Source organism: Xiphophorus maculatus, chromosome 4 (genome assembly GCF_002775205.1).
Source record: "Xiphophorus maculatus strain JP 163 A chromosome 4, X_maculatus-5.0-male, whole genome shotgun sequence".
Lineage (NCBI taxonomy): Eukaryota > Metazoa > Chordata > Actinopteri > Cyprinodontiformes > Poeciliidae > Xiphophorus > Xiphophorus maculatus.
The window spans coordinates 10,470,038-10,493,263 of record NC_036446.1 but is presented as its reverse complement, the minus strand read 5'-3'; the positions used below and the strand labels follow the sequence as shown (position 1 = coordinate 10,493,263).

The 23,226-nt window shown below is 38.1% G+C and overlaps 3 protein-coding genes across 11 annotated transcripts in view; all 3 read left to right on the top strand.

The window, feature by feature from the left end:
* The first annotated feature begins 468 nt into the window (after positions 1 to 468).
* Positions 469 to 11,456, top strand: LOC102217146 (tropomyosin alpha-1 chain-like). 8 transcript variants are annotated; one of them, XM_023332713.1, is made up of 10 exons: positions 470 to 709; positions 1,026 to 1,151; positions 4,098 to 4,231; positions 4,801 to 4,918; positions 5,070 to 5,140; positions 5,228 to 5,303; positions 5,406 to 5,468; positions 5,718 to 5,787; positions 7,610 to 7,688; positions 8,005 to 8,414. In XM_023332713.1, the coding sequence occupies exons 1-10, from the start codon at positions 596 to 598 to the stop codon at positions 8,006 to 8,008; spliced, it is 855 nt and encodes a 284-aa protein (XP_023188481.1). In that variant the 5' UTR covers positions 470 to 595; the 3' UTR covers positions 8,009 to 8,414. The 8 variants fall into 8 exon arrangements, with proteins under 8 accessions (XP_005796216.1, XP_023188482.1, XP_005796215.1 ...); XM_005796159.2 differs by lacking the exons at positions 7,610 to 7,688; positions 8,005 to 8,414 and adding an exon at positions 10,805 to 11,456 and having other exon boundaries at positions 469 to 709; XM_023332714.1 differs by lacking the exons at positions 7,610 to 7,688; positions 8,005 to 8,414 and adding an exon at positions 9,517 to 11,456 and having other exon boundaries at positions 469 to 709.
* Positions 11,457 to 13,225: 1,769 nt separating this feature from the next.
* Positions 13,226 to 21,268, top strand: fbxo22 (F-box protein 22). Its single transcript, XM_005796204.2, has 7 exons — positions 13,226 to 13,413; positions 13,651 to 13,783; positions 15,733 to 15,820; positions 16,457 to 16,555; positions 19,025 to 19,177; positions 19,257 to 19,422; positions 19,507 to 21,268. The coding sequence occupies exons 1-7, from the start codon at positions 13,283 to 13,285 to the stop codon at positions 19,898 to 19,900; spliced, it is 1,164 nt and encodes a 387-aa protein (XP_005796261.1). The 5' UTR covers positions 13,226 to 13,282; the 3' UTR covers positions 19,901 to 21,268.
* A 200-nt stretch (positions 21,269 to 21,468) lies between these two features.
* The window catches only part of LOC102216896 (transmembrane protein 266-like), a 46,917-nt gene continuing 45,159 nt past the window's right edge, over positions 21,469 to 23,226 (top strand). For both annotated transcript variants that reach the window (XM_023333040.1, XM_005796157.2), the window contains exon 1: positions 21,469 to 22,444. The gene's annotated coding sequence lies outside the window, so the exon portion shown is untranslated. The remainder of the gene's footprint in view (positions 22,445 to 23,226) is intronic.

Below are 23,226 nucleotides of genomic sequence, written 5' to 3'. Positions count from 1 at the left end.
AGTTGTCATACTTGAAATGCTATTGCAATTCATCGGAACAGATCTCTGAATGAACAAGGAAGCAAATTTGAAATCAAGTTTCACTGTTTGATTTTTTTATAGGAGCAAATAAATAGCAAAGAATCAAATAAATGTTTGTGATCAGTTTGTTTTCTTATCTCAGTGTTTTTACTTCATCTTTCTAAGTGATAACTGAGTGAAGATTATCTCCCAAGTAACCCCTCTTGGAGCACTACTACCTTTTGACACTTCACTTCCTCTTGGAGGGTGATAGAAATAGGAGAGGACGTCTTGCTGCTAGGTGTGGGAGTAGGACGATTCCTCTCTGACGCCTGCACCCCATGTATAGTCATACAAGTGGTCAAATGTCCTGGGAGAGCGAATCGGTGTGGAGATTGAGTAAAATCAAAGAGCCCATGTTGGCTAACAGCTGCAGCCCTTTCCAAAAAAACATTGGGTGTCCAGTATCTGACTTATTGACTCTCAACAGGCTCTGCGACTTCACACTCCAGCTAGGTGTTCGGTGTGGTTCAGACGCTCCCATCTTTTCTGTTCAGGTTCACAGATTTGCAGGCAGTGCAAACACTAAGCAGCCATGGATGCTATCAAGAAGAAGATGCAGATGCTCAAGCTTGACAAGGAGAATGCCTTGGACAGAGCTGAGCAGGCCGAGTCAGACAAGAAAGCATCTGAGGACAGAAGCAAACAGGTGGGTGTCTGGTTTTAAACCTGTTCTTGTGTTTTTGTACACAAGATGCCTTGCATAGCTCATATTATTGTGCCTGTGCAGCCATGTGTTTTCATGTGCAGGATCAAGACATAAGAAACTTTCATGTTGTAATTATTTTCTGTTATATGATGATTTTATGCATTGAATATGTAGAGAACAGCTGTACTTTATAAGAACTGAGGCTGTTATATGAAGTTAGATGACAAGGTAAAGTGTCTTTTGAGGACAACAAGAACAATTTCTTTGAATTTTGTGATTGCTTAAAGCAAACATTTCTGGTTTATCTGTGCACCAGCTTGAGGATGACCTGGTAGCACTGCAGAAGAAGCTGAAGGCCACTGAGGATGAGTTGGACAAATACTCTGAGGCCCTGAAGGATGCACAGGAGAAACTGGAGCTCGCTGAGAAGAAAGCCACAGATGTGAGTGTGAACTGAGGGGAGAAACACTTTCAGTAAAATAATGCAACTCCCCATGCAGATTGATGCTAATTCTGAAGTACCAGAGTAATATGTTACAAAATACACCTATGGGTTGCATATGAGGAATATAAGGGTGCAGGTAAATTTAGCCCTTGTGCTGGATATGGTAATGCCACAGTTCATAAGCTAGCTGTTGTGCCATTTGGATGAATGTTATTGCCAGTGTCCAGTTTCAGTCGGGCTTTTTTACAGGCACATTTTGGACTGAGAAAATCCTTGATATATTTGTGGTCTTTCAGGGATCAGTTGGCACACCCAAGGTCAGCCCTACTCAGCTGGATCAAAACTGTTGATTTGGTATAATGTTTAGCCAATTAACCTATGCCATATTGAGTTAAAAAGCTCATAAAACAACACTTTGCTCAAAGATAAACCTTATTAATCAGCTTAGAATAAACTTAGGTTTATAGGTAGTTCAAAATTTATAGACTGACCAATTAGGTTACCAATAACAATGAAATATTTCACAGATGTTCTATGAAATTTCTGTTTTCTTCTAAATAAATAAATAACTTAATGTGGAAAAAATTAAGTTAATAAGAAAATGTATTTTGTAAGTATTTTGCCTGTTTTTTTGGTGTCTTAGAAAGCGAAAATACTTTCTTTTGTACATTTGGCAAATCAGATGTACATTTGTACATCTGATTTGTACAAGTCTCCTGAAATATATATATATATATATATATATATATATATATATATATATATATATATATATATATATATATATATATATATATATATATATATATATATGTACTGCTCAAAAAAATAAAGGGAACACTCAAATAACACATCCTAGATCTAAATGAAAGAAATATTCTCATTGAATACTTTGTTCTGTACAAAGTTCCATTTGCACAACAGCAGGTGACATTGATTGTCAGTGTTGCTTCCTGAGTGGACAGTTTGATTTCACAGAAGTTTGATTTACTTGGAGTTATATTGTGTTGTTTAAGTGTTCCCTTTATTTTTTTGAGCAGTATATATATATATATATATATATATATATATATATATATATATATATATATATATATATATATATATATATATATATATATATATATATATATATATAACAAAACATGTTGATTTTCAAGAAAAATCAACATGTTTTGCATATTTGTCCAGTTGTGTAAATTACAGCGCTGTCATCTCCAAGTTTACGGATAACTCTCATTTCCTTATTGTGTTGTGCTATGAACAATAATTTTGTTGTTTTGTTGTTAGAATACAGAGTTCAACAGGGAGGGTTTGAAGAGTCAAGAGCGAAGTGCTCAATGATGGGTAAATGGAACCATAGCATACAGAGACCCCAGGCTCAGATTAAGATTATTACTGAATTACCATCAACAATATTAGAACATATTAAAATATGTGTTTAACAGAAATAATAGAAAGTCTATTTTGCTTAGTTTCATCTGCATTACAGAAATTAAATTTACACAGAAGATTTGACAAATGCATTGCAAACTTACACATTAAGAACTATGTTAAAATAGCTTTATGGCTTGAAAGATATGTTAAATACAACTGTAATTTAAAGCTAATTAGATCCTTTCTTCTGCTTATGTCGGGGCTGGTAATTGTGGTAATTTTTACAACCACTACTGGAATCTGCAGTATGCCAACACAAAAAGGAAGACAGTAAACACAACAACAAATACATTACAAAAAATGCACCGAAAGATTTCGTAAACATTGCTGTCCTTATTTGGATGCCAAATTAATTAAATTAACAGTGCAGGAGTAAACTGTGATGTCTGAGGCTATGATCTTGATGGGACTGGCTCAATTTAAGATTCAGGGATGCAAGTCAAATTGCAACACAATTATTTGTACATATATCTTCACAAATCCACAACAAACGTTATAAAACCACAACTAAAGACTCCACAAGAACAATCCATGAGATTTATTTTTTATTCGGTGGACGCATTTTATGGTTTGCGGGTAAAATGAGTTACTTCCGGGGCTGGTGGCACGTCCCGATCCTCATCAGTGGTTGATTAAAGGCGGTGGGGGCAGGGATCAAACGCGAAGCATCCCCAGCAGCGGGCGAGGCAGCCAGCGCACAGCCGGGAGAAAACTAGCGTAGCTGAGGCAAAATTAAACGACAAAGCGAAAAAATGGCCGGTGGAAGCTCTCTGGAAGCCGTGAAGAAGAAAATCAAATCGCTGCAGGAGCAGGCCGATTCGGCGGAGGAACGGGCATCGTTGTTGCAGCGGGAACGGAACCAGGAGAGGAGTGCGAGGGAAGCAGTAAGCTGCTAATGATTTAAGGCAATTAGGGCTCTTGGCTGCGGGAGGCATTAGGTGCAAAGCTGGTCAAAAAGCGTGGCCGCCAGGCCCAACACCCCGCGGTTCCTGTTCGAACAGTGCCGAGTGGGTATCAAGCGAATGAGTTTGAGCTCAGCGGCTCAGCGTCGGGGTTGAGGGCAGGATGGTGTCTGGAAGGGACAACACCCTGAGCGCTCCGGATAAATTAGCGGCCGCTCCGTTAATAAAAGGCTGACGTGAGAGCAGGTCCTCTGAGGGAGATAAAACCCTCACTAACGGTGCCACCAGCTAGTTTAAGTATGGGGAGGCGCCTTTATCCTCAACTAAGCCTCGTTTTCTTTATTGGTCAAAATAATACAGTAGGAATAGTGTAGTTTACGAAATTATACAGCATTTTCTTCATGCATATTGCTAAAACGTCAATTTATAGTAAGAGAAATGCAGTTTTACTCCCTAACCAGACTCCAGAATCTGCATTATGCATCTTAACATTCCTCCCCCACTGGGTCCTAGAGAAGCCCCTCTTGTTTTCCAACACAGACCTGATTTATCATCGCTTGACCAATAAACTTGATCTGATTTTGGTTGTGTTGCTCTCTCCAAGGCTGAGGGTGATGTAGCTTCCCTGAACAGACGCATCCAGCTGGTTGAAGAGGAGCTGGACCGAGCTCAGGAGCGTCTGGCCACAGCTCTTACCAAGCTGGAGGAGGCTGAGAAGGCTGCCGATGAGAGCGAGAGGTGGGTGGTCAACGTCTTTTTCCTGTTCAAATACAAAGGTCATTATTTTAAAAAAACAATGGCTGAGTCAAAAACTAAAAAAGGGGATTGGTTGACCAGGTACTCAAAATTAGGGAGTTCCCGTTTTTTGATCAGCCAACAGAATCTACAATGATGCAGGTTTTTTGTTTCACTAGGAAAAACAGATAAATGCTAGAAACAAACTTTGATACATTGTGATTTTTGTAATTTATTTTTGTTGAATTCAAAACCAAAACCTCTACATATTGTGTTTTAAGCTTTAAAATAAAAATTTTGAATCAAATCGGAACATAAAGACAACTGGAAACATGTATGGGTCAGGAAAAAGCTTTATTATTGCATCTTTAGAAATAAATCACTGCATATTCATGTTAAAAAAGATTTTTTTGACTATGCTAATTCTTAAGGTCTTATGTTTTGTGAATTTCTTGTCTTATTGTTGGATTCTCTGGATCACTTTCTTTTATTTTCAGAATGATAAATTTGTCCAGTATTTGAGACCTTTTAGAAAGGCTTTTTTTTTTTTTTTTTTGCTTTCCTCAATTCAGAGGCATGAAAGTCATTGAGAACCGAGCAATGAAGGACGAGGAGAAGATGGAGCTGCAGGAGATCCAGCTGAAAGAGGCCAAACACATCGCTGAGGAGGCTGACCGCAAATATGAGGAGGTGAGTTTCTCAGCTCCTTACTGTACTTCTTAAGTGTTTTCCACCCTCTTTTATCAGATATAGCAGCCTCCACGCTGCCTTCATGTTCACAGTAGAAGCATAAAAGCATTTTGGATCCGTTTGGTGACAGAACGCCGTGCTGTGATTGCAGGTGGCCCGTAAGCTGGTGATCATTGAGAGCGACTTGGAACGTACAGAGGAGCGTGCTGAGCTGTCCGAGAGGTAGCATCCCCCCTTCCTCCATTTGTTCTTGGTGACAACCTTAAATAGGATTTACAATGTACTTTGTTCAATGCTGACACTCTACAGTAAATGCTCTGAGCTGGAGGAGGAGCTGAAGACCGTGCAGAACAACCTGAAGTCTCTGGAGGCCCAGGCAGAGAAGGTAGGTCGATTAATTAGGTTTGATGACATTTTAATGTAAACTCGTAGGGGAGATGATGGGTGCTGCAGGTTTTCTGATTTCAGTCTTTGTTTGTAACCACAGTACTCACAGAAGGAGGACAAGTACGAGGAGGAGATCAAGGTTCTCACAGACAAGCTGAAGGAGGTGAGTGAGCTACAGTTGTGCTGAATTACACATTCAACTCTGCATGTGTAACGGTTTAGAAAATATTTCTGCTTCATCCATCCATCCTATGTTGTCTTCGATTTGGCATTTTGTGAAAAGGTCTGCCTTACTGGCTGCTTTTTAACATTAGCTTATTTAACACTTTTAATTTCAGCCCATTAAGGCTTCAGTTGTTAATGTAAACCTCTTACTGGCGGTTTGCTGATGTTGCTGTGTTGCTCCGCTCAGGCTGAGACTCGTGCTGAGTTCGCTGAGAGATCAGTTGCCAAGCTCGAGAAAACCATCGACGACCTGGAGGGTATGATTACTTTACTTTCACTCTTCATCTGCCTAAAATGACTTGTGCTTGATTAAAATTTAAAGGGATTTCTATTTATTCATGTAGTCAGGTAAACGACGTAAGCTGTAACTGCTGAGACTTTAAATCAAAGTAAAATGAATATTTGTCTCTGAAAGATGCTAATTCACTTCAATGCTTGACAAATGGAGAATCGTTCACAGGTCAACTTTAGAGCCAGACTAATTTGTTGGCACCTCTTGGTAAAGATGGTGCTAAATTAAAACGGTCTTGTGAAGTATTGTAAATTCACATGAAGCGATAAGAAAAACCCAATACTAAATTTGAGTGCATGTATTAAGTGCGGGGACCAACAGATGTTTGGAACTAGTCACTGGTCGTACGTTTATTGCTCCTCTAAAAGATGCCTTAATGTTTATGGAGTAGTTATTCTTTACCATCTTATGGCATTTTAACATCTCACAGTCTCTAACTCAGGTAGTGGTAAAAATAATCAGAGAAACCTTGGGAAGCTGATGCATTGTTGCTCCTCGTCCATTTTTACCATACAAACATTTTACTTAATATACTGGAAGTCTTGTGTAAGCTGCTAATCCTACAAACTTTTTTTGAACAAATTTGGCTCTTTATTTACAAGTGTACCTCTGAACGTCTTGAAAGTGCTATTAATCCTTCCATTGCTTAACAGAAACAAGTGGAAAACCAAAAACCTTTGGGAATGTAGAGTTAAGGGCCAAGAGTGAGGGGCAACAGGTTAAATGGGATTCAGCTCCTGGTTCATGTTAAAATCCCAGTTAAGTTTACCAAACTAGGGCTAACTCTAGAAACTGGGTTCATCCTAAACTTGAAATTTGGTTACAAACATCCAAATGGATATGATTTGTTGCTAAAAAGTTTGAACTTATGCCCATTGGCATGCATGGTAGAGGATCTGTGACACTGTGGACCTGTTGGGTCTTGCAGAAGCTTTGAGAATCTTGTTAGAAAAATAATTTTACATGGCCTTTATGTACCAGGTAGATTTTAATGAAAATAAGCAATTGGCTTCTACCAGAAAACTCGAAATAGGTTATTGAATATCATAATCCGAGATGTATGAACAAATCACATGCAGTCAACATTTCCTGTAGTGACTGATCTCAGTTCCCAGACCTAAATCCTGCCGGACAACCTGTGGGCTGAGCTGAAGAAGAGAAAACGCAAAACTCTGGACTATCTAGAGTTTCTGTAAATAGGAATGTAATGGTCTGTCTTCGTACTTTTTAATATTACGACAAGACTAATTGATGTTTCCCATTTACAAAAAATGAGAGGAGGTGTAGTACAAAGTATTTATGGAAGGAGTGCCAACAATTGTCATGAAGGCTTTAGTTATGCAATTATTTGGTATTTGTTTTTCGTGTAGTCTAAATGTACCTAAAATAAGAGAAAGGTTAATTTATTTTAAAGGTTTTTACACATTTCCAGTAGCATCAGAAAATGTTCCATGCCTGTCTGCATGGTGAGTTATTCATCATAAGAAAAAAAGTATAAGCGTGACATTATTTATGTTGGCAGTATTTGTCACTATGATGTGGTTTGCCACTGTTCAGTCCACGGCATTCATCACTGGGTCACGGAACATGTGAAGCAGGTTTTCCAACTCCTCAGGAATTTGACCCGACATCAGCAGCTGTTCCTTCACCCCTTCTCGTTTCTGCACCTCCTTCCTTTCTTTTAGCTGTTTCTATTTTCCTTTTTGCTTCTATGCTCTGACATTTATATTTTCTGTTTTTGTTTTTACACCATCCACTGCCACTTAATAACAATTACAACTTGGTAGATGAGCTGTATGCCCAGAAACTGAAGTACAAGGCCATCAGCGAGGAGCTGGACCACGCCCTCAACGACATGACATCCATGTAATTTACAACATGCTTGATTTTTGATTTGCTTTAGATCCCACTAGGACTAACCTTCATCTTAGTAGCTCCCCCTTGTGGCATGGTGACTGCAGTGAACTAGTTTTAGCTCTAGATTTAACCTTTTGACTAACACCATAGGTTATATTACGCAAATAGTTTTTTGGAGATCCTCAGTTGTTTTTCTTTCTTACCCTCTCCTGCATCATAACAGCATTTAATTTCCCAACTTTCAAATCCTCCCTGAATCTAAGTTTCTTTTGTTTTTCTTATTTTCTTTTTCCCCTCCAACATCTGTTCTTTTGTGTTTTCACAGCTAAACCTTTTCACTCTTCACTGTGGAAGCTTGTCGAACAACATTTCACTCCTGTGCAGCTCAGCCTCACTTCCTGTATTTTTTTTTTTTTTTTGTCCATTTCTTTATTGCCCTGCCAGGACTGCACACCGGGCTTTTGCTGCCAGCACCCCTTGTTCCATGTCTTATACAGATTTTTGAGCCATATTGCTTTCTATGAAATAAACAATCTTTCATCTATGTCTATGATCCATCTTTCCCTTTCTGTTTTCTTCATTTGTCTTTTTTTGTCTTCACTATTTAATTTATTTTAGCTTAAACTCTGTAGCTCCTTCCCTATTTGCTGTTCATGTCTCTGTTTGAGAGGATGATCATGGTACTCCTGATATAATTGGTTTGATTATTATTGAAGTAAATGAAGCATTTTCAACACTATCATAGCTGTTTGCAGTTTGTGTTCAGAAGTTGCTGAATTCTGAGAAGAAAATGAGTGGTCCAGTAAAAAAGAGAGCTTTAACATCATATTAAGCCAGTTGGTGTTAAAAATAGTTCAAGCAGTTAAATGTTGCATTAAAAGACATTAGATGTGCTGTATATTGCTTGATGGATGTGGAAGTTTTAACCCACCAAGTAATCAAGAGATTGCGAGGTTATCATCCTTATCCAAACTTTTTATATACATTTCGCTAATCTCAAAACATTAAATCAAATGGGTTGTTTGTGTTGAGAGCTCAACTGTGATCTTTCAGTTTCGACACATTTTAGTACTGGAGAGCAAATTTAAGAATGCTTTAGACTATGCACACAGGGCATTCATAACTTTTCTCTCCACGAGGCAGTAGGCATCTATAGTTGTAACCATAAAGTTCAAGTCTGTTTTCTTTGTTTCGAGACTTTTATTTTGGTGTTTGCTGAGTGGAAAAACATATTCATAGTACAATTTAAGCTACATTTTTCTTTACATGTTTAGTTGAATCTCAATGAAAAACCAGATCAAAAAGTCAAACTTTACCTAATTTGCTGTCAAGATGGGTTTTATTTAAAGTGTCGACTCCTAAGGGTATATATCAAGACAAATACCAAAGAGTATGTAAGTTTTACCTGAACACAGTTAAGAGGCCTTCTGCTCAGTCTGTCAAAGGTGTGTGAGATTTGGTGTACTGCTGCAGGTCTTTCAACATTTTTAACCAAACAACCTGTCAAACAGTTGAACTTAGCAGTTCTTTGCAAGCAAGACCAACTCTTTAAGTTTGACTGGTGGTTGGGGATAGTGAGTGGAATATTAAGGGGCCTAGAAAAAAACTAATGTATTGGAAAGTCTCAAGATTTCAGTGTTTAAGAAAATCCAGTTACAGGTATACATCATTTAATCGATTGTGGGGGAAAAATAACTAAGCAATTCATAAAGGCTGTAGTTTACCAGGACTAAACTAACAGTTTTATACCCAACTTTCTCCACTAACATTGTCTTTATGTACTAACTTGTCTTCTGTCTCTTTCCCTTTTTTCCCTTACTGCTTTCTGACTGTCAAGATCATCTATACAAGCAGCTTGATAAAAACCGTCTTCTGACCAATGAACTGAGAGTAGCCTTAAATGAGGCCTAACCTGGAAAGGGTTTGCTTGATGTTGGCACTTTTTTTATGTCGCAAAATAATCCAAGAGCATTGTGGATTTATTAGATTAAGCAGGTAGAGATTGACATCTACACCACAGAAATATAATCAAATGGTACAAATTGCAGTATACTCAGATGTTAAAGATGGGGTATCAGAAAGTAAACATGGTGTTGCGTGTTTTCTTTTTTTTTTTCACTGAATTAGTTAGTTAAGTTTATTTTACTGCAGGTTTGACTTGCTCTGCCTTATAGTTACTGGAGTGAGTTACTTCTACATGTAGCACAAGCCCCAAAACAAGTAAACAAGAGAATCACTAAGATTTGCAATTCACCTCCAGACTGAGCTCTTAAAAATAAATAAAACACAAAGTAGGGTTTCTACATGGTAGATTAACCTATTCAGATGTATAAAAACCCTCATTTAAATTTGTGACAAATGACAATAACTTGGTTAAGTTAATTCATATCTAATAGATAAAAATGTTCTTTTGATCCCTAACAAACTACAAAAAGTCAGCTGAGACCAAATTCTTTGGGTAACGGAAGGTGAATATCTAGGTTGAGTTATTTCATAGTTAAAAGAACTCCAATGTGTAGTGAAAAGGATGAACACATTCAAAATATAACTGAATGTAGTTTAAGACCCACTGTGGAAAAACTGGACTGACTTTCCAAGTACTAAATTTAAGATTATTAAATTTCAGACCACTCGGAAACCTTGGTTAAATACACTTCAACTTTTTTTCGTTTTTTTTTAACTCAAAATGATTTGCCATGCAGTAAAATGAAATTAAGTTTCTATTTCTGCTTGATTTTAGAGTCTGAGAGGCTGAAGTGGTATTTCAGCAGTAATGGATTTGTTTCAAAGCCTAATTTCAAAGAAAATGATTTAAAGTTATAATTATTTTTAAAAGTTGAGCACTGTAATTAGTCCCACTAAATGCATTGGAGTCTAGACTTCATCTCTGTCAATAGCTTGAGTTAAACCTTGTCAAATGTTTATCATTAATTTGGGTTTCTGGTACTAGTTTACAGCATGAAGCTTTTCAGATGTGCTTGGTGAACACTTAATGGGGGGGTGAAATTAATTTTGATTCTTGGCTCATCAGCATGTATGTTTTCTGTCCACCAGAACCTCAACAATGTATATTCTCTGCACTGTTTATCTAGTGGTCCTAAACTGATATAATGCTGTATTGACAGACAAACTCGCACGCGCTAAAGAAGAGGGCCTGAGCGTTAAGCAGATGATGGATCAGACCCTACTGGAGATGGTTAATATTTGACCCAGCTCTGTTCCTCTCCACTACCTGACTTCACATGTTCTAAATGACCGACTCCCACATGCTGCTGCTACGGTAGACATGTGGGTCTGTGTTTAGCTGTACCTCTGGCATTGTTGACTACAGAACACAAGCTCTGTATGAAGTAGCAGAAAAGGCATTGAGCGCCAGCTCAGCTACAGTGTTTATATTGCACTCTCTGTTCAAAGACCTGTTTAAGTTCGCTGTACATGACCGATGGTTTACATATGTGTTGGGACTTTGCACTTTTGATGATGAAAATACTGCACATTATCATTATGAATGAAGCCATAATTTAAGCCAAGCCTGTATAAAAGGGACTTTTATTATATGTACTTTTGTAAGATCATGTATGTGTTAGTTTTTTCTTTTGTTATAAACTTGCATTCAATGTCTGATCTTTTTTTCTTCTGAAATTTAAGGACTTCAGCTATGTGAAGCAAACACTTGTGCTCTGTACCGTTTCTAACATTTTCTCCCATGAAAGCTAATTTGCTTGTTTTCCCATACATTTTTATCTTGGAAATGTAAGAATAAAAGATTAAACCAGATCTTACTTGTTTTATGTTTTATGTTCTTTGACAAAAAAAAACATGCAACAAAACTAGAAAATGTATGTGATGTTACAGCCACAAGCTTCATTGGCCTTTTTTGGGGGAACTTTGTGATGGACCAAAATATAAAAACTTAATTGTAAAGGGAGAGATGAATTGTTTTTCAATTTTAATTTTTTTAACAAAGTTTTAGTTGTTTGAAAACTTTAGCAGTTGTTATGCAGTCTGACAGATGTTTTCTTTGACAATTTTTTTTACGGTTTAAATAAATGGGGTGGAAAAATGTGTTTTTAATTGCAGCTTGCTGTGTTTTACACAGGCTTTTCCTAGAAAGGACTACCAGGAAAAGACTTTTGTCTAGTTTTCTAAAGGACAAATGTCTTAACACAGCTTTAATTTATTTATTACATGTTTCATCTTTAGTTTGCCAAATCCCAACTTTTTACCCATCAGTTTTTTTAAAACCTTGCTGACTGTATGCATACACATTCAAGCCCCCTGAAACCATTTTGACATTTAAAATTTTATACCTGAAATTCTTGTGAAACTGAATTTTGCAAGAATTTCTGTGGTCTTTAGTTCCTGGTTTAAAAAGCTGAACATTACACTAAATGCTGCTTTTCTTTATACCTTTTATAATAAGTCATAAAGTTCACAATCTGCTGTAAATTTTGCATTTATTTTAGAATATCTCGATCCTAATTTGTCAAATGCATCTGATGCACAACTTGAAATGGAGTTGTCTTAAGTTCAGTACATATGCCAGAAACTAAAATGGCTACAAATCTCATTCTGAAAAATGGATAAAATATTGCAACTTTCCAGATGTGGCACATGTGGCTGGTTTTAAGTTTGAGGCATTGTAATGTATGATTATTACTCTGAAAGACTGTACCTGTAAGTGTAACATTTACCTCATTTCACATGTTTGCAGACTCCCTTCTCTTCATGAAGGACAAATTTGTGGAGCACACAACTGTTTGGTCAAAAATATTACTCCACCTGAGCTATGGCTTTCTGGCCTTCCTCCAGAGCTACCATGGGCCTCATGGCTGAATTTATTATTATCTCTTTTATCAGCATGTCAGATTAGGTGAAGGCCATGTCTTGATTTTAATTTTAATTTATTTTGTACCATGTTTTTTTTTCCCAGATGTAGTTGACAATACTACTCAAAGAAATGAGATGCTAAAAGCTTCAGATATTGTTTCATAACCTTACCTTGCTTTAAATGTCTCAATAGCTGAATCTCTGACCTGATTGGTGAGTTGGTCTTCAGGATGGAGTTTATTCATTCATGTTCTCTAACAAATCTCTGAGCCCTTTGTAGACCTAATACAATTACACTCAGATGGACTCTTGCTAAGTAATAAGGTGACTGCTGTCTGTAATTGTTTGCACTGGGTTTTATTTAGAGGTAGCAGCTAGAAGCATGTCATACTTTTCTGATTTTATATTTAAAAACACATCAGTTATGTATTTACCTTGTATTAATCAGGACAGAAAAGATGTCTGATTTCTGGTTGTGAAATAATAAAGGGACAAGGTCTGAGTGTGAACTTGCATGACACTCCATTGCCACAGTGCAAAATGCAATAGGGATTATATATCCTAATAAAGTATTTGGGGAGAAATAAGAACTTTTAACATAACTTTTAAAATTGTGACATTAGACTTCCTGATGTTGACTGGATGGAAAAAGCCTGTGCGTTTTACCCTCCGCGCCGCTTGGGGCGGTATTGTAAATTTACAAGAGGGTTCAACAAAGGAAGTGCAGAGGTAAAAGTTCCTATCTGGGATAACCGACCATCGGATATTGAAATATGAGTGAAAGTCTGGATTTTTGCGAACCTTTTCAAGACAGCAAGGCTGCATATGTACTCAGCAATGTCGCCGAAGTGGTTGAGAGAGTTCTCATGTTCATACCAACCAAATCGCTTCTGCAGGTCGCCAGGTAATGGGAAATGTTTACAAGCTAAACTGCTATCTTGGCTAGCCTTAGTCTCCTGAATAAAAAAAATGAAAATATGTATCTAAAACAAGTAAGCTGGAGAGTAACCTGAAAGAAAAATAGGTAGTTGGTTATCACAGTGATGCATTATATGCTTAGATTGTAAGCAGAGAAGCGTACTCTTTTTGAGTGTGTATGGTTTTTGGTTGGGCAGCAGGTGAAAGTGTGTGTCCTGGTTAGTGTGTGCAGATTGTGGAGGAACTGTGCCCGCAGAGTGCTTCGGACTCAGCAGCATCTGACCTGGGTCTCCTCCTCTGGACCCTCCACCACAGAGCTTCACTCTTTCTGCAGCATCCTGGCTGAAGAAGTGGAGGTAAATCGCAAAACTGAAAACCGTAAAAAGTATGGCTGGAGATGAACCGAAAAAGAGAAGTAGATGAGAAACAACCACTCGGAAAGGGAAAAACAAAGAACCTTCTTTGTCGGTTTAAAAGAAATCACACGGTGATAGCTGCTATGTTGCTCCTTAACTTCGTTAATGTAAAGGTATATCGTTAAATTAGAATAATCATCGGTAAATTAATTTATTTCAACAATTCAGAAAGTGAAACTCAATTGCACGCAGAGTGACGTATGACGTTTACTTTGGTTATTTCATAATTATGGCTTACCGGAAATGACAACCCTTTATCAGAAAACTAAATGTGTATTTAGACCAATCAAAAATGGGGTTCTTAAAACTAAAATGTCATTTTTACTGCAACATATAGCCAGTATGTGCACTAAATGTTGGGTTGGAGCTCTATCGTTGCAACATAGATCAGCCTTTAGCAGATCTTAGGTGTTATGGAATCCCAGGTTGCTTTAAAAGTTGCATTCAGTTTCTCTGCATTGATGCCTCTGATGTTTCTCATCTTCCTCTCAATAATAGATCAAATCTGTTGGGTGTTTTGGCCATCTCCATATGTTTGGTAAAGAAATGTCAAGTCTGCAGTCTTCCTCATGATTGAACTCCAGTCACTGAGAGTCACTGTCTTGCAACTTTTAAATTAATTTCTGTTAAAACTTGCAACACCTTGGCATATTGAAACCTTCTCAACATATCAAGTACTGCATAGGTGCCCTAATGAGTCCTTAATTTGATTCAGGTGTTGAACTGGGGATGCATCTAAAAGTTGCAAGACTTTGACTTTCAAGGACAGGAGTCTGGAGGCCATACCAATGGAGTAAAATCTTTGTGTAATTTGTTTTCATTGGTTTTGTGTAATATTCAATTTTTTTGAGAAACCAAATCCCGTGTCCTCATTAATTGTACACCGTAATCATTAAAATGATCTGACATAGGTGCTAACAAATACAACACTCTGTTTGAAATAAAATACATTTCACTGATTTTCTGATTCATAAAGAAGTAAAACCTCTTATTGGTTGCACTTTCAAATGTGCATTTAAGAAGCTTAATACACATGTGTCTTTGCTGTTTTCTGTTTGTTTAGCTAAGGAAGTAAAACAGGCTTGTATTGCATAATATTACAAATTCATGCAACTGTGATGGTAAAATCAACAATTGTAGTATTGTGGCAATGATGGTCACAGTTGCAATAGATCCACATGTTCCTGTCTGATCTGTTTCTCATCCATCATAATGATGCTTCCAACACTTTCTGTAAACTTAAACGTCTTGGACAGTGTCATCTTGGTCACTTTGTTCAATCTCACTGCAGTGAGGTTGAAGACAGAATATTGATTGTACACAAAGTGGTATAAATGCTTGTAATGTATCAAGCACATCAATATTGTATTGATATCTGTTTAACATGTTGTAAAGCCCTGTAATTTGTGCATTATTGCACAATTGAGGCAGATATTAAGCAGCTAATAAATTATACAGGTGGTAATATATATTTGCATACTTATGGCTCTATGAATGATGATGTTAGTTCTGGAATTGATCTGTCTGCAAATTCTCCACAGGATGTATCAGATTAAATGGAGGGTGTGTGAAATGTTAACTATTTTTGACTATACTTCTCCATCTGATGAGGCAGTGAGCGTAGTAGATGTGACGTAGAATGACACATAAAGGAGAATTAAATGTGTTCCTGGGTTAATTTTGATTAGGGCTACTTAAAATCTTCTTGGAAGATAAATGGAGTGAAATGAGGAATGACCTAGAAGTTTTTCACAGTTCTGTAACTTGGAGGTTACCAACAGATTAATAAAGCTGCCTTTCAGGTATAATTACTTCAAGCATCCCAACATTATTCATCAGTTTAACAGTAAGTGCTTTAACATGTTCAATTTCTTTCCTGTTGTTTTCAGAAAGTATTCCTCCTGCCTAAAACAGTCCTGATGATGGTCGACTGTGAGGCCTTGACTGGACAAGCTTATTGTTATGAACAGAGCAAAGGTCAGTAGTAATCATTTTCTCTGTGACTCAGCAGGAGGTTTTTATAATTGTTTGTAGAGAACATGTTCTTGAATAATGTTTGTCTCGCACTGTTTGGACCATCATACTTTTTGTTTTGGCAACTTACAAAAAAACCCCATCTTGTTTATTGTTTTCAATTTGGTAATTTTGATTAGCCCTGTAGTCTACTGTATGTTGCCAACTTCACCCTTTTTCTTCTTACTTTACCCAAGTATGACATAAAAACGTAATTTTGCTACTTTCGATGTTTTTCATACAACTCAATGTGTTTTTGGGACTGTTTCCTAATAAAGTCAGCTTTGTTGAGTGGCAGTTTTAGTAGCTTAGCTGTTAAGGAATAAGACTAGATTTAGGATTTAAAATCTTTGGCTTATTTACATTAGGCCCTCAGCATGTTAAGGTTGTATTCTAGTGAAAATTTATGCATTCAGATTCAAATGCAACAAACAATCCAACATTTGCTTGGTTTTTAACCTTTTAAATGTGAGATTCTCATAATGTTGTAAATTCAGTGTCACTCTTATCTGATGCCTCTCTAATGCTAGTTTTAAATCCAAATAATTGAAAGTTCTGAATCGATTTGATTACAATGTTTTTTCTTCTTCTAAACTGAAGCAAAAAAGAGTCGCCAATGCATGAGTACGGCTGAAGAACTGAACCAGATCTTCCCCAAAGGCTGTGACATTGTTGGCATCGCTACACCAGGCATAGTCTGTGAGTTTTTCTCTTCTTTCTTTTCTATTTATTTACCTATGGAGAAAAAAAAATCACACACTAACCCTTTTGCATATAAAATATATATTTGAACCTGCCACAATTCTCCACTAGTGTGTTTAATTAATGTTGTAAATCTGAACTATAAACATGTGTATGCATTGTACTTTGTTCCTCTGATTTGTTTAACCTCTATAAGAAGACCAGTGAATTCTCTCTGCTTCTGCCTCCTTGGAAAGCTCCGCTCACGGCTTGCATCTTGCTGTGTCGCTCGCTGATCGATGGCCCGCTGTCCCCACTGCTGAGCCTCCCATTTCTCGTTATAATCACAGTCCCCTGGAGAAGCGATTCTCCATCAGTGTTGTTCTCCTTCCTCCAGAGAATGTGCTTATGAGGCTCTCTGTCTGCCATGTTTAATAGCTGCATGAGCTGATGGTAACAACACTGACATTTTGTAATATTGCAGCCATAGGTGACTAACAGGTTCAGCCTGCTTAACTGATTCTGCTAAAATAAATCGTCAGTGTGGTGAGATTTCAAACATCTCAAATAGCACTTTATTCAAAATAAAAAGAAGTGATGTCATAATGCAGCTCTTTGAACTAAAAAGTCACAGTCTGACGATCCAATATGTAGTCCACCTTCAGTTTTGATTAGTTATGTTTTCTTAAGCACATAATTTCTGTCTTTGTGGAATTGGATCAAAGGTTGCTGCTTAAGACCCTTAAGATGTCAAGGTTGGTTGCAGATCTCTATGCAGTGTTGCTCAAATTACTCCTACGATTTAAACCTGGTGAACCTCGGCATTATCAGCTTGTAAAATGAGAGTGCAGTCAGAAGACAAAACCTTTATTTTAGTTTTCGGTATATTCGGTCATATGGTTTTCGAGCATTCAGTGTTACTTAACATATTCACAACCAGCTGAAGTGGCCTCAGACATACCACTGCTCTCTCTTTTATTAATAACCCTAAGTGTGATGTGTGCATCACTTTATCTGGCAATGTTCTTATTCTGTTGCTCCAAGGATTTCATGTGGGCTGATGAGTCTAGACCACAAGGATGATGCAGTCTAGACTTAACAGACCACCTTCGTCAATGTTGCTTTAATATTCAAAAGTGGTTTTATCATGCATCTTTTATTACTGGTTGCAGAGAGTTAGTTTAGATTTCTTGGCTTAAATGGTTGAAGGAGACGAGACGGATGTGTTGGTGTAAAATAACTGCTGAAGCCGTTTTCTGTATTCAGTCGACAGAATTTCTATCCTCTATTTCTTTTACCTTCTTTCCTTTTTTCACTTTTAAACATCTCGGCTTTACTTCAGTGTTGCCATAGTTACAAAAAGTACTGCTTTGTTTAATGAAACCAAATACTACATTAGGAAGGTAGCAGGAGGTTCTAAGGGCTGATAAAAGTAAGACACTGTCTGCCACAAATGTCAGTGTATGTTATTTAGATTTTGTGTGTGTGACCATCACACAGTGGGTCATAATTTGTTGTGCAATTGTATTCAGTCTAAACTGAGGAAGGTAGGTTGGATACAAGTGCATATCATACTTTTTAGAGTGTTTGTAAAATGTTTAATTTTTGTTCCACTTCACACTTATGTGCCTCTCTGTCTTTGCATATCACATAATGAATAAGTAAGTAAATAAATAAAATACATTAAAGCTTGTGGTTACAGTATGACAAAACAAGGAAAAGTTTGATTGAGATGAATAGTTTAGCAAGGTGCTGTGTGGCTGTGTGGGTAAATTGGTTGTCTATCTATTAAATCTTTGTGTTGGCCCTGATTAATGAGGTCCAGGTTGTAACTTTACTACTCGCTGTTTTACAGCTGGATACAAATACTAGTTCAAACCTAAATCTGGAACTAGGTGAGGACAGGAATGGAATGCAGGCACTTGAAACATTTATCCATTTCAGAATTAGTATTTTCTTTGTACTAATTCAGCTGTACATCAACAGTTAGGCTCAGGAATAATTTACAACCTAATTTAACATCCTTATCCAATAAAAGCTTAGGAGTGGTGATTGAGACAGTCTGTCTTCTGAACCTTTATATCTATTGTAGAGCGGCTTATCGTTCTCTAATTTCCATAGCAACATATTTATGTCCTGGACTGATTACTTTTGTTGTCAGTTTGTGGTTGTTTCAATTTTTTGAAAAAGTATGCTGCTGCAGTTTCTCTAAACTCCAGTAGGTGGTGACTTAGTAAAAGCCAGCATGAAACTCTTAAGGATTTATTTTCTTGAATTTGAAGTTTTCATGGTTTATTTTGCTTGTAACGTAATGAAAAAAAAAATTAATAAGGTGGAACTTTGAGATGTGGTTTAATGATCACTACTGAAGAAAATTGTTTGTGATGCCTTATTAGAATGGATCATTTGATGACTAATAAGGAGTTTGGGAAATGCAGATTATGTAGCATGTATACTCACGCAGCATGGTTTTCACCTTTTTAACAGTAACTCCGACCGGTTCGTGGACCGGTGCTCCTAAGGAGTACCAGGAAGGGGAGGCAGGCTTTGCAGTCATGCTCCCCAACACTGATGGTGTTCACATCAAGCCGTTTCACTTTTGTAAGAAAACAATCTCTTTGTCAGCCATGAAAGAAGCAGGTGAGTGCAGATGTTCAATAAGTTAAGAGAAATCCAATCCTTAGCAGCCTCTTATATTTTGTCTTGTTGTTTTTTCTAGGACTAGTTGACAACCCAGAGCTACGCGTAGTGGTGATGTTCATCTATGAAGCGTATAAATCTGGAGGAGCACGGTTCCTCAGCCAGATCCTGGAGCCGCTGACAAACAGCAAGGCTTTAATTGCAGGAGGGCTGGTGGAAGGCGTCTTCTCTCCTCCCAGAGATTGGTGAGTTTAAGGCTCCACATCGGATTTGACGACTTGATACATATGGCGTAGTGCTTACAGTTTTCGTCATCTCAATCTCTGTAGCTGCAGCAAGGGATCATACGGTGTGATTGGCCTGGCTCTGAGCGGCCATAAAGTTCAGGGGGCGTCCGTGCTCCTTGACCAAGACGTTGGCACCGCAAAGGAAGCGGAGGCCACGGTCAGACGGCTAAAGGCAGCCAGGATTCCTGAGAGAAACACCCTGGGCTTCATGTTTGCCTGCGTGGGGAGGGGCCAGAACTACTACCACAACCAGCACAACGTGGAGGCCGACGCTTTTCACAAGGTCTTCCCCAATACTCCGCTGTTTGGTCTGTTTGGCAACGGCGAGATCGGCTGTGACCGGATTGTTAAAGACGACTACACCCTCTGCAACTCCGACTCCGACACCTTGCAGCACGAATACACCACCGTCATGACTCTGGTCCACTTTGGCTGACTGACCAGTGGGAAGAAGGAGTAAGAGGAAAGAAGTCAACGTGTCATGCTTCTGTTGTCAACAACGACTTGGAGCAGCAGACATTATGTACATAGTGTCACCCAGGATATTGCTCTCTTCATTTATGCTTACAAAGCAGGACAATAATCCCCTCAGCCATGAAGGTGTAATGGCAAAACCTTTGGAGGTTTTAAGTCTTGGAAACTTTGAGACGAAAAGATTTGCCCAGAGTGTACATACTGACAACAAATTCCGCTTGTGTTAGTAGTATGTTTATGTTTTTCACCCCAGTTTCCTCGCATACTGAAGACATATTCTTCCCCGTGGCTGCACTTTTTTGTTCATGGAGGTAAAGAAATTTGGTTTGTTTTTCTTCCACAAAATCAGGGTAAGCTTTGGCAAGTTTGACACAGTTTTGTGTCACCAGTGTTAACCTACAGATTTCAATTTTTTATTTTTTTTATACCTCTGTTTAATTCATCCAGCTGTTAGCTTGGCACGCTGGTCGTATTATCTCAGCTTCCAAAATCTTAGGCTTTTTTCAAGTTTTCTGCTTGAGTCAAGTTGTTATAGAAAACATGTACAAACGGGGGGTATTGGGGCGTAGCAGTATTTGGGTTTTTGGATCATTACATGCTAGATTATTTGAAATGCCGTTTCACTTTTGTAAGTGAAACGGCAAAGTGATAATTTGCCCTGCATGCCGAATGTTTAGTTTGGATGTTTTTCATTTTCAGATACAAGTTGTAGAAAGTGCTCAGCTTTAAAGATGTCTCTTCAGTGCCTAGATTCACACTCCTTGAACCTTTTTACATTTTGGTAAGTGACGATGTATTTAATTAGGATTTTGTGTTTATAGACCAACAAAAGGTCATAATAATTGCAAATTTGAAGGAAAATAAAGCATTTTTCATTTTCACTTCACAATTATTTACTACTTGGTGTTGGTCTACCACATAAATGTTAAATAAATACATTGAAGTTTGTGATTGACAGAAAATGAAAAAGTTAGGAGAAATGGGACAGCATGTCTAATAGCATTCATCCCTCTAAAAATGTACTAAATGCTAATCTTTATGTCGATTTTTTCTTATTTTTATTTTTACCGATGCTGAAGAGTTTGTTGCTAATTGGTGCAGTTTCAACATATACATGGTTTATCAGGTGATTGTTTTGTCTTGAACGTTGCTGATGGTGTCATTGTGGAAAAAAAAGAAGAAAAAAAGCTGCAACTGTGATTGTAACAAAAAACTATTTAAAAAAATTCCAAAATCTTTTTCTTTTTCAGAAAATAACTCTTGTACATCGTTTAACTGTAATATAATACACCATGTATAGTTTTTGAAATAAATATGAATATAAATTGTATTAGATAAAAGAAAATAAGTTTGGTTATTGTCAGACTTATTTATGCCCAATCAGGTTTTCCTTAAACAGACAATAAATTAGACATGCAGTTTATTGTAAATATTGTTTGGAATCGAATCATTCAACATTATCTGTAGACAATATTATAGCTTAAATTGGTAGATTTTTGTCAAACTCCCTTAAAATATGCGCGTCAACTTCTTACATCCTCAGCAGCCCACATCCAGGCGTGTTTAAAAGAAGCAGCGACGCTTCAGATTGATGGATGCACTCTTTAACCATCGACTGGCTAATCCCGATGAGTGACAAATGGTTAAGCCAATTGCTGCACAGGCAGTTTATATTCCCATAGTATCATTATTTTGGGACACCAGGAAAAAAACAAAAACGTAGCTCATGACACCGAGAGGAGCGACCAACCAGGCGTAAAGCTAATAAAATCCTCCGAGGCAACGATCCGATCCTAAATTGGCCTCAACTGGGGAACCGCACACCTTTGACTCGCAGGTTTTTCTTATCCCGCTCATGCACACAGATCCACCCCACGGCTAATGTTTTTACTGCTCTGTCGTGACCGGATCGATGCAAATGTCACACGATTCACTGGCTACCGCCAGACTTTGGCACGAAAGCGTCAATGTTTTGGCCGCCTTCGCGTGAAAATTCGCGGTGTTCCGTCCTCCCGCCGCTCCGGAGGCGCTTCTCTGACAGAGCCGAGGCTCCGTCGGGCTGTTTTCAGCACCTGGACAGCTCCCCTCTCGCAGGGTTCCCCGCTGCGCACGTCGGGGAAGCCCTCGGCTGGGGAGCGCAACCCGGACCCCCAACTCAACTCGTCTAATCCAGGGAGATAAAGAAAAAAAGAAAAGAGGGGGGGCAATTGACTCGGTTCTTGTGACTGCACTTAAAGCTAACATGGCTCTTGTTGAGTGACGATGCTTCATGCATTCGAGTTGCAGCCTCTGGTTTTGCACCGAAATCCGCACAGCGCAAGGGAGCAGCGAAAGCAGCGGCGGTGCTCGTCCAAAGCAAAAGTGCAGAGGATTGCTGCAGCCTACACACACTGCGAGCCTGCCGCCGCTGCTTCACTCACTGTGAGCGCCACCGAGGGAGACATTACTTTCTGCAGGGGAGCAACGACAGGCACAATTACATATCAACAATATAAATCAATCACAGGTAAGAGGCTCTCTCTGTGGTTTTTACTGTTATTCAGTGCATCTAATAGCAAAAAGGTTCTCAGTGCAGGTGTAAAATATAAGCTATTATTACTGGTGGTTGAAGCGAGTGAAGTCTGAAAGCCAACTCTGTTGATGGGTGGATGTAGAGCTGCAAGTCTAAATAAGAGTTAACGTCTAGAAAAGTTTGTGGCATTTTAGAAGCAGCTTTTAAAACTGTATTAATCTTGTTTAGTTTGACTAAGTGTGCAAGTATGTGGATAGCACAGTGCATGAGCTTTGTTTGGTCAAGAAAGCTACTGGATGACATGGCACCATGAGGCAGGCAACTGTTTCTAACAACAAAATAAGTCAGTCAAAATATCTAAAAACATATCTTTTAAAAATATTCACATTTCCTGACGCAGTTCCAGACTTTGTTACAACCATACATTTTCATGTAGTTTATCAATATGTTGGATCAAAACAGAGTGCTGCATATTTGGAAAGTTAAAGAAAAAATTATTTACATTTTTTGGGCTGAAATCACGGGGAGTTAATCATTGGTCTGCCCCTTCAGAGTCCCCGAAGTTGTGAGAATGACCTCAGCAAAGTATATGAACTTTCTGACTGATCACTTTTTTTCATGGTTCAAAAAGAAGAGCTGTACCATCCATAGCAAAATCATCTTCATGCATCACAATGCACCATCTCATGCTGCAAGGAATACCACTGTGTCATTGGCTGCTATGGGCATAAAAGGGGAGAAACTCATAGTGTGGTCACCATCCTCCTCTGACCTCA